This window comes from Capsicum annuum, chromosome 1 (assembly GCF_002878395.1).
Source record: "Capsicum annuum cultivar UCD-10X-F1 chromosome 1, UCD10Xv1.1, whole genome shotgun sequence".
Taxonomy (NCBI): domain Eukaryota; kingdom Viridiplantae; phylum Streptophyta; class Magnoliopsida; order Solanales; family Solanaceae; genus Capsicum; species Capsicum annuum.
The window spans coordinates 3714529-3725999 of NC_061111.1; the positions used below are offsets into that span (position 1 = coordinate 3714529).

General features: G+C 36.0%; 2 protein-coding genes across 2 annotated transcripts in view; both read right to left on the reverse strand.

The window, feature by feature from the left end:
- Positions 1 to 635: 635 nt before the first annotated feature.
- LOC107865505 (uncharacterized protein At2g39795, mitochondrial) lies at positions 636 to 3172 on the reverse strand. Its single transcript, XM_016711761.2, has 3 exons — positions 2765 to 3172; positions 1680 to 2020; positions 636 to 1046 (listed from the first exon to the last, which is right to left on the reverse strand). The coding sequence occupies exons 1-3, from the start codon at positions 3053 to 3055 to the stop codon at positions 887 to 889; spliced, it is 792 nt and encodes a 263-aa protein (XP_016567247.2). The 5' UTR covers positions 3056 to 3172; the 3' UTR covers positions 636 to 886.
- Positions 3173 to 5148: 1976 nt separating this feature from the next.
- The window catches only part of LOC107865119, an 11711-nt gene continuing 5388 nt past the window's right edge, over positions 5149 to 11471 (reverse strand). Inside the window, exons 3-8 of the mRNA XM_016711466.2 lie at positions 10542 to 11303; positions 10293 to 10424; positions 10083 to 10166; positions 6835 to 6894; positions 6253 to 6339; positions 5149 to 5703 (exon numbers count right to left, since the gene is read on the reverse strand). Of these exons, the coding sequence (XP_016566952.2) occupies positions 5422 to 5703; positions 6253 to 6339; positions 6835 to 6894; positions 10083 to 10166; positions 10293 to 10424; positions 10542 to 11303 (1407 nt within the window). The 3' untranslated portion in view covers positions 5149 to 5421. The remainder of the gene's footprint in view (positions 5704 to 6252; positions 6340 to 6834; positions 6895 to 10082; positions 10167 to 10292; positions 10425 to 10541; positions 11304 to 11471) is intronic.

An 11471-nucleotide genomic window follows, 5' to 3' on the forward strand; every position in this document is an offset into this window, starting at 1 on the left:
GCAATACAACATGCATGGCGTCTCTGTATTTACTTCTATATCAATGCAATATAAACAGACCAATGGTATTCTGCATCTTTTAGCATGTTCTAGTTGTCCTTCATACGTTGTGTATCAGCTTGTTAACTTCAGTTCTGGTCCTCAGTACTGACAGTAATTACCTTCTTACTAGCAGACTCTGATGAATTTACAGGTTGTGACAAGTCTATATATGCTAGCAAAGAGCAAAACCTGTAATAGTCGATGAAAACAATTGCGCCTTCTCAGAAATGGCTCTTCTGGGCAGTGTCGTTGCCACTTCCTGCAATGATATCATCAAGACTAGCAACTTCTATGACAAGACATCAGGTTCCAGGCCTTAAGTGACGGTGAATAAAATTAAAATACGTAAAGGCTTTGGAATCCATAGAACTCTTCAACAAAAGTGAAGCAGCATCGAGATGACACACGAGAAAAACAATACATCACGAGCATTAACTTTAGACAAATGAAAATGCAAGCCAGTACAAGTTCAAGAAACCGGAACTATCACAAGTCTTAGTTCAAAGCCAAACATGCGCAAAAGTGATTTGACTTAACAATAAGCAGACATGGAAAAAAAATCAGCAAGCAACAACTGGCTTATAGAAGCATAATGACAATAACACTACCAAGAGAGAACTCCCTCAAATTATATAAAATTCACCAACATTACTTTTCTAACTTGCCAAAGACTTGGATGTCATGGTACACTGAACTTTACCAAGGATGGACCGTAAGATTATAGCAAAATAACAAAAGGACTTCACGGTCATGGTGTTAAATGTTGATCAATGGCAAACAGTACGATGTAGACAAATTTAAATAACCCTACTAAAACATCAAAACTTATGTGAACAAGTAGAATCTACGCCTCAATAAATTTCTTCAGATTCTTAAGCCACATCACATATTCTCCGGTGTCCTTGTTGATCATGTACTCGTGCAAGAAGTTAGTTGTGCTGGGTTTGATCCCCCTAATCTCCAAATACTTGTGGAAAGCCTTTTGGAGGTTCTCATCCAAATCCCTGATGATGGAGAAGCAGATCATCTATTAGTATAATTAAAACAGATAAGAAGTGCTGTGATGTGGAGCAAAAGCAAGATTAATTGTGGATCCACAGCTATTACATCAAGGGCTAAAGCACGTCTGATTTTAGAGTTCCAGTTCAAGCATGTTGGATGGTTAAGAAGATACTTGGAGCAAGGAATCAACTACATATATCGCGTCAGGCCAGTGCAGGAACGAAGAGCATGATCAAACAAGCATATATGGCACTGCAGGGCAAGTTTCTTAAAGTGGAGCCGAGAGGAGCTCGACCTAAAGCCATCTTTACTACTTGGTTACAGTTTCAAAACAGGCTACTTACCGTTGACAGACTCTTGAAGTGGAAATTGCCGGTGCAACCTCTTTGTGTTATGTGTAAGCAGGTCGATGAAACAAGGGATCACCTATATATGTGTATGCCAGGACACTGTGGGGGAGGCTACTGAAATGGTTAGCACTGCCGGTTCCCTCCTATACTACATGGAGTTCAATGCATCAATGGATACTACAGCTGACTAAAGGTAGAAGCACACACGCACAGGTGTTGAAACTAGTTTACACAGAAACATTCATGAGTTATGGCATGAGAGGAATAACGAATTTCAAGACTCACGAGAAATCAGGTCCTTCATAAGCAATCTGATCCTCAGCAACTTTAGGATCTTTGATTGACAAACTGTCGATCGCAATCTCGTCAGCAAAAGCTGTGAGACCAAACTCCAAACATAGTCCATTCTTCTTAGACACCCTAACGACGAGTGGAATTTGGGATTGATTGGCCCTTTCACTGTCATCCCTAGGAATGTTCTCCATCTCATCTTCATTGCCAGTAACAAGGTCAGGCATGTGAACTTCGACATCAATAGATTCACCTTGATACTCTCTTGTCAATGTTATCGTTTCTTGTCCAGGATGATCTTCAATCTTGAAGGGGAAACCCTCAGGAACCTCCTCCTGCAATGATAATGAAAAACAATGATAATAGTCTCAAGTGTTCAATCCACTAGTGTCTTTTTTTTTTGGTAAAAGAGTAAAGCATCTAGTACCCCTGAAATATGATCAAATTTGCTATGACACATTCCAACTTCATTGAACTATGATGAAATTTGCTACGACACACTCCAACTTCACGGGAGTCCTATTACCCTTGAAGTCAATTTTAGCATATTTTTGTAATCTTTTCATCTGACGTGGCACCTCCCTGAACCATGATCAAATTTGCTACGACACACTCCAACTTACGAGGGTCCTATTACTGCTGAAGTCAATTTAAGCATATTTTTGTCAACCTTTTTAACTGCCTTTTTAACTGACATGACATCTTTGACGTCACGTCAGCACAGAAGTGGGACAAAAATATGCTAAAATTGATTTTAGGGGTAATAGGACCTTGTGAAATTGGAGTGCTTCGTAGCAACTTTGAGCATAATTCGGGGTAATAGATGCTTATCTATTGGTAAAATAAACAATTATCATCAAGACTTATTACAATTAGTAACAATTATCGCTAATAGCAAGTAATCAACACAAGTAAACCTATCTATACAAAAAAGAAGAGTAATCCTATCCATCTTATATACACTATCACTATTTGTCTACTTTTTTGATAACACTAGAACTCCGTCCACCAACGCTAGACCAGATTTAAACAAATATTAAAATTCAAAATTACAAAAAAAAAAAAATGGAAATACAAACATTGTCATGTTCGTCAACTGACTCAGCACACAGTATTTCCGACTGAATGACTTTGATGAGTGACTCATCAGAACTGGAGCAGCTCTTGGTAGAATAGCAATGAAGAGTAGACGGCACTGAGTTCCGAAAGAAGTTTCTAGAAGCAACAGCAGCAGTAAGGTTAACTACGGTAGAGAAGAGAGCAGAGGATCCATGGTGATGGTAGAATCTCCGTGTTGTACGGATGGCCCGAAAAGCCAAAGGTACAACCTGAGAAGCAGTCCTTCTGATGATGAAGTTAGTCACAACCATTTTGGGACAGAGGTTGAGATTTTAGGGTTTCAGGAGAATGGGAGGTTTGGGTTTAGGGTTTTAGCTGCTACTTATTTTTCTCTTTGAAGTTTGAATAAAGCATATTTTATGCACCAATTATTAAAATTAAAAATATATATATATATATTTTAATTTTTCATCCGATGTCCGATACCCATATTAGAGCCCGATTAATTCAAATTCGCGCTGAATAAAACTTAATCGGGATAGCTCAAACCCAAAACTTCTAGGTTTAGGAAGGCAACCCTATCTACACCATATCCTTTTATGGTAAACTAATATATTCAAATAATTATAAGTAATTGTTCATAATAAATAAAGTTCTTCGGAGAGTATATTACTTACAATAACATTAATAAGGGGCGTACATTTTTTTTTTTTGCATACTTTTTTCATAATGTAATATCCTTAACACATGTAAAATCTTTTAACTTTACATGGTAATGTTATGCTAATGTTTATATTGATCAAAATTAATTAAATTTAATAAGATATTAGTTACTTTTTTATAATCAATCTGGTGGAGATGTTGTATAGTAGAATTTTATTTACTAGTACGAAGGTGTGAATAGTTTAATTCAAAATTGTAAAATATTTTCTTTGTTATTTTACCCTTAACATTAATTTTTTTTTTTAAATTAATTTTAAGATATAATGTAAGCATTATTTAATAAAAGTAATATATTATAACTCATTGAGTTAATTATCTTATTTTCATTATTCATTTGTTTTTTCTTTTTGCAAGGGTATTTTGGTCATTGCATGAGGAGAAAAGAGTAAATTTAGGAGGGGTGCATGTGAATTTTAGGGTCAAATTGAAATTTAAGTATATTATGACTCGCCTACTCACTATTCTTTTCCTAATTGACATAACTATCCCCATTTCAAATACTTATTTTAATTATATAAATTTTTTCATAAAAGATTAAAGATAATAATGCAAGATAAACTATGTAAATATACCTTCGTTTGAGTTCATGAATGAAGACTCTTCAAACGTGTAATAGTAAGTTTGTATATAACAAAACTCTTAAGGTTTATAATCTCAAACATGTCATGTAAATATTATATGACTATATACTATCTTTAGGACCTTCATTTTAGGGCTATCTTCACCGTTGATATACATGATTTAACGTGTGCTGCAATTCCTCTACTAAAATAATGACCACCTAGTTTCATTTCCACTTCGAAAGGTGATGTTTCTCTTGTTTTAAGACAATAATGAAAACAAGTTCAACCAGCGACATATTACATTGATTGTGTTCTTCTCACCCGACAACACACCTCATCTTCCTTCTCCACCTCATAGCCCACACCCCTACCCCACCTTCACTCCCCAAAGCGTTTATCCAAAATACATGCAAATACTTTTAAGATAATATATTTTGCTTACATATTGAACACAAGAAAATAAATAAAGGTATTCACTTAATTGCCTAGAAGACAATTTCACAAACCCATTTCACAATAAAAGCATTTTCCTCTAAATTTTGCCATGGTATCAATGACAAACAGCCCTTTCATATGTCCCAACTGTAGTTGAAAAACTCCAAAGATACTCAACTTGTTAATTTAAGAAAATTTATGAAAAGGTCGTATTATTCAACAAGATGGGCACGTTATTGTACAATACCACAGAAGTTGCCATCACCTATAATCTACAGATAAAGATTCCTTCCCAATACCTGCAATTTTCTCATCATGCTCCTTCAATGCACGTCCTCGTAGAGTGCATGAATGCATGTTAAAAAGGATGGACCAAAGCCATTAAGACACATAAATACAGCCTTACTCCACGTTAACTGAAAACACACACTACTTCAAAGAAAAGAAACAGAGAAAGAATAGCCCCGTGCACTAAAACTTCCACTATGCACAGAATCCGGAAAAGGGCACCACCACACGGGTGTATTGTATGCAACCTTACCTTGCATTTCTGCCGGAGGCTCTTTCCAAAGCTTGAACCCGTGACTTCCTAATCACATGACAACAACTTTACTAGTTACTCACTCCAACGCTCCCCTTCAAAACATAAATCACCTCACATCTAGGTAGGAGGAACAAAATAATAAACCAAAACTACATAACATTATACCCATCAACCTCAGCCTACCTTTTACAACTGTGCAGATTTTACAATACTAAGAAAGCGAACAGAACACCATACCAAGTTGTCGCACCCTTCACTATTGAATTTCTATCAAGACTATGATTTTTCAACCACCCCATATATGTATACCAGCAAGAACCCTGTAAACAGTAAAAAGAACTGTATCTATGTGCACTATCTATTACTCATCGGAGATGGTTGTCTAAAATGGACTGAGAAACTGGCGGACGATTCAGTCAGCATTACTAGTAGTAGTGCTGTCTTCAGGCTTGGTCTTGTTAAGTGATTTCTGGCTATCTAGAACCGGCATGTAAGCTTCAGTTGTGTTCTTTAGAATGTCACTAGCTTCTTTATCAGCTCTTCGTGGACTCGTTAAGTTCTTCTCTACATCTTCGAACTTAGCAGTGGCCAATGGTTCTGCTCCAACACTCTTTGCCAAATTTGGCCCAATTGTGAGGCTAGCAGCTTCGTCCCTAGAAGCATACCAAGAATTGCCGCAAGCAACACACTCCAGCTGAGGTATGGAAAAGAAAAAACAGAAACAAGAAGCAGTTAGTGCAGAAATCAAAGTATTTGGGGAAGAGGAAATTTTCAAATGGAGTTTACACCATATTCAATCTGTTTTATTCTTTAAATACAAGTAAAAATAAAAAATGACAACATATATTTAAGAGATATATAACACACAAAAAGGTCCCTACGCAAGATAAATCCCTTCAACATCTTGCATGGTGATTTAGTATAATGACAAGGACGTGGTGGATTAGCTTTACCCCGAGAACAGAAAAGAACTCAAAAAGAGTTCGATTACTGCCACATCATCTAAACATAACATGAATTGTTTTAAGTTCAAATCTCCTCCTCCTCCTCACTATTACCAACATATTAATCAACTATAAAAAGCTTCGGATGCAACAAGCAACTGCTATCATAGTAAACAGTTTTCCACTCCCTCTTGCAAAAAGCAAAATGAACAATAATAATAAATGGTTTCAAGAAACATCATGATGTATATATGTAGTAAGTCTATCTCAAACCCCAAAGAAAAGCTGCAAGGACAAACCGAGTAACGATCTCCATGCCCAGCCTGAATAATCTCCATGAGCCGCACTTTTTTCTCTGCGCATCTTTTGCAACGAGCATCAGTCATCTGTGCCACAAACCGATCAGAATTGAGCAACAAGAAACAATATACTTAACCTGTGTTAAGTTTTTGTACCAAGTATTGGTCATCTGTCACACAACATGAATAGAATGAGCAAATAAGATACGTCAAATTCAAAACTCCTGTCTTATAACATCATCATATCAATTTTTGCCAACTAATGATGGCCAAATTTCTAAAACTCCTCTTTCAAGTTCTCAACATGAACAGATAATTCTTAAGAATTCTAGAGGCTCAGTACATTGAGAAGCTACATGCCTACGTTCAACTTCATCTTAAAACAAAAACATGCTCCGCCAAAAGAGAGAATTTTTTACTTGGTTACAATCAAATATTTCTATCACATTTAGTGCATCTATACACATATCTAATAATGAGAAATAAAAGACCAACTCTGCCACCAAAGTAGTAAACTAAAGTTTGCCCTGGTTAATTAAACTAAAACCTGCTTAAGGAACAAAATAATGTTATAGTATAAACCTGTATGGGCTCTGGCTTCTCGGGCTCCCTGCTTGCTAACTCTTCTGCTGTTAGAGCTTCCTGAGATAGAAATGGAAGATAACATCAAACAAAGGAAAGCATAATCTGCTGGCACCAATTTTCCAATTCCACAACAGAAATAAGAAATTAAAGGTTTTCTACTAACAACTGATAATCTCCTCAAATGGCAAATACTTGTCTAAACAATTTTGGGGCAAGTTTAAGAGGCCGTATATTTGTTAGGCCACAAAAATTCAGTAGATTTTTTTTTAGTCAACTTGGTAAAAATACAAATGGCACAAAAATTTTAAAAATGACTTCTAAGTTTTAATAAAGAACAGAAAATTAGCTTTCGTGTGATAAACATGAAGCTAAATGAGTATGAACAAAATTTACTCTCTAAATTGGATTTAAAATAGAGGTGGGCATGGTATGGTATGGTATGATGTTTGAAATTTCGGTACAATAATTTTGGCATTCGGTTAAAGAAACAACATAAATCTAAATGAACCATCCACCAAAAGGAAAGAACATACAAAACACATATTTATACAATGTACAGAAAATGACTCGTTCAATTTCTATGTGCACTTATATAGTGCTATAATGTTATCTCCACCATAAAAGCAGGGTCTCATTTTTTATTTCCTTCCCTATAGCTCTTATATCTTTTTGTTATTTTCTTTTTTCTTAGGGTTCCCTAGTAGCTCTCTTGTATAATGATAATTGTGTATAAGATTATGAAAGGAGGAACTAGGAAAAGGTAGAAAACCGGATCAGATGAAAAATGGAAAAAGATAAGGGCAATGTTTAATAGTGTGTACTAAATTACTTAAATATGAGAGGAGGAACAATCAAGTAGAGTGTGAACTAAATTAAGTTTGAAATATCAGATACTTCTCAAAGCATCAGTAAAGATACTAGAATTCATAGATCTAAAGATACTAGACTTTATAGATCTAAAGGATGGCTCAAATAATAAGTTAATACCACTCACTTCATATTTGTTCCCCTGATCATATAGATGTGTATACAATTCCATACACTTCTGCACATTTCAATTAAGATATACCCTTTTTCCACTAAAGTGTTACATACTCATCCTCAAATTCATACTCCTCTTCCAGTTTCCCCTTGTTTGTGCATCTTTCTTTTCCCCATTATAGCTCTTTAATTTTTGAGTCGGCAACATCTGTCCAAAGATCAAATCGCACTAATGTTTCAGCAGCAAGCTACCATCTCTAACAATCCCTAACCTAGGTTGGGAAGAAACCTCAAAAATCTTCCTTCTCAAATAAGGAGGCATCTGACCTGGTCTTGACGGCTCTCCTTTCTTCTATAGTTTTTTAATTTTGTTCAGAAGTGATAAGCTTATTAGTTTAGAATAGCACCACGGAGGTGCTGTGAAAAGACTTTATATATCAAAACAAAATATATTCCTTCCTATTGTTTTAAGGATTCTAAGAGTTCTCTCGCTTCAGCATCATTGACAAAATTCTTGACACTACCCTTTCTTAGGGCAGGATCTTTGCTTGACACTAACATAATCCTAAAACACCTTCATGCAGAAGTCATCATTCTTCTCAAACACTCATCTTCTCCATCATCCCCGTCTTCCAGTGAGAGGCTACTGATCCTTAAGATACAGTCAAGATACGACTATTTTATCTATGGAAACACTATTAGTAGCTACAAAGCATAAAATAATCGCCTATTGTTACCAACACAAATATTTTTTAATAACATCACATATAGTAACCCAAAAGAAGTACTCAATGTATATACTTGGAGTGAAGTTACACACATAACTCTGGAATTTCTTTGTATATAAATACATCTAGACATATTACTTTAAAATACTTATCCGTAGTTATATTTTACAGTATTACAGAATTGTTTTTAGGTCGAAGTCAATTTAATAGACAAATCCAAGGACGATTTTTCTCTATGTCCACTTCCACAATCCACCATGGCATAAAATAATTCTCGTTCTAATGAAAACACGATAGCAAATTACGAAACCAAAAGCTTCATATTAAGAGTGGTTATATAATTTTAAAACATTATGACTTTCTTGATCAAAAAAGAATGGCTATATTGTTTAGTCACAAATATGATATTTAGCACACAGCGAACAATTAATAAATGAACTAAATCAAACTAAAATAGTATCTAACATAATATGAGACGATCAGACCAGCCTACAATTTCTTTAGGTTGTAAAGAATGTCCACTAAAAAATTGCTCAATCCTGGAAATTAACATACGCCTTCTAGTAAAACAATTCACAAATTCGCGTCATATACTGACAAATTCCATCAAAGCATCACGAAATAAAATGGCATCCAGGGTCACTAGCCAGCTGTGGTACATGTTTTTTGTAATTCGAGACATAAGTTGGACCATGCCTAATTCCATGATTGAGTTCTTACAAGGCTGGAACAAACAGAGGCTTAGTAAGACAAATTACTGCCTGGCAGTAGATCTAATGGTAATATACACTAAAGAGAAATCAGAGCAATTGAGTGAGGAACAAGAGCAAATATTATTGAAGCAAGTACAATTCAAATGTTTCAAAGATCAACTAAGCAGAAGAAAATATTATATGCTTAAATTATGAACCAAAATCAAACTGCAAGGCACGTTTGTGCAGTCTTCTGCCTAACCTAAATTAGTTTTTTTTCTTGTACAGAAGGAAATGAGGTCACCTTCTTCCACATTTCAAGCACCACCCTTTTTTGGTTATTTTTGGAGCACATTAAATTCCTATGTGTACAGGTGATTATCAACTTCTTCATTTGTAGGAAATCTCCTGCTTCTTCTTCATCTTTTTTTTCGTGTGTAGGCAGGTTGGAGAGGGGTGCCTTTTTCACATATCAGAGAAGGAAAAGACAATGTTCAATTCACCCAAAAAATCTCGAAGGGCAAATCATATTTTCCTTTATTGTGTGTTTACTTAGGAAAATGCTCAATTGTACTTTTGCATTCAAAATCAGCTTCATTATACCCACAGCTGAACAATATTTACATTTCATGAACTCCAAACAAACCTATTGAGGTTGCACCCAGTGAATTCAAGAAGAACAAGCCAATAAGTTCAACAAAGCAAGAGCTAACCCATTCAGAAATCAACAGAACATATACATAAAAACTACTATGTCAAACATTTAAGACTATCTGCATACAAAGTCGATAAAACGTAAATCAATCCTCAAATTCGGTAAAAAATTAATTCTTTGGACCCATACCTTTAGCTCATTTGGGGACATGTTCAGTATCTGAGAGGGATCCAACTCCCCTTTCAGAAGACGGCGTGCTAAGAGTGAGGTGTTCTGGAAATAAATTTACAAGATAGAAAAACTGGAAATTAGAAGGTAAATACATACCTACATAGAAATTAGAAGAAAATTAAATAAACTCCATGCTCATTCCCCCATCCCCTTACAAAAGGTACTCACCTTAAGATTGAATGTTAACTGCCTCATCTTCTGATTGTACTTCTGAAAATCAGATGAGAGGACCTCGTGTGCAGCTTTCTCTAGAGAGACCACAGCAGGGACAACACTGTCTGGCCATCGGAACACATCACCCTGAAAATAATCCAACAGAAGAAACATTTCAAGGAAAATCCGCCCGTATAATAGCAACTAGACAACTATACATAAATTCTGTAAATCATCAAAATCAATGAAAAGAATAATTCTTACGTCAGCACTGTTGTCTAGAGACTCATTCACATGTTTTGCAGAATCTGTGTTACCAGTAGGATCAGCAGGATCTGAGCCCCCTTTTTCTTTACCATCATATTGTGCATTATCCACGGGGCTGCAGAAATACTGAATTGATTGCAGCAGTTTTTCCAGCCATTTGTCACGCTGTGTTTCACCTGTTAGGACTTTGAAGTTTGAAAGGATGATGAAGTATTCTGAAGCATTATTGGCACAACTGCCTGGAGTTTCTGCTGTAGGCTGACCAGATCTAGATGGTGCTTCATCGTCTCTGGTGACATCCAAAGACATCATGCTCTTCTTCCTCAAAAGTCGTTTACTTTTCAATTGGTCTTCCTGACTAACAGGAGCTACAGAATTATCCTCAGTTTCAAGGTCAGGAAGATGCCCAACTCGTGCTATAGTCTTCTGAACAAGCAGATCAATCTCATGCTGTTTGGTATCTTCATAGTCCTTATCTGTTAACTTGAAAAGCCTCATCTGTTCAGTATCATATACCTTCTGAACAAAAAAACCAGGATGCTCTTTCCTTTTTGGAATCTGCTTGTTCAACGGGACAAAGTGCACCACACACTTGTGCATGACCGACTCCGCCGGGACCTCATCTCGGTGAAAACTATAGAACAATTCCCTCGTGTCTCGTGATTGCCAATTTCCACCAGCTCTTTTTACTGCTTCCTCAGGTCGGTAAAACCACTGTCCTGTGACCATCATGTTGCCATCCTTGGTCTGAGTAATATCCTATAAGGAGAAAATCTAATTGAGAGTCCCAAAAAGAGATTAAAAGCAATTACCCACACTACAATTAACAGCCAGAGAATAACACATCAGCAATAATTTCATGCCAAAGCTAGAACACCAGTTCAGGAAGCTGCAGAAAGAAAAAAAAAAAAAAAGGGTGGGGGGGGG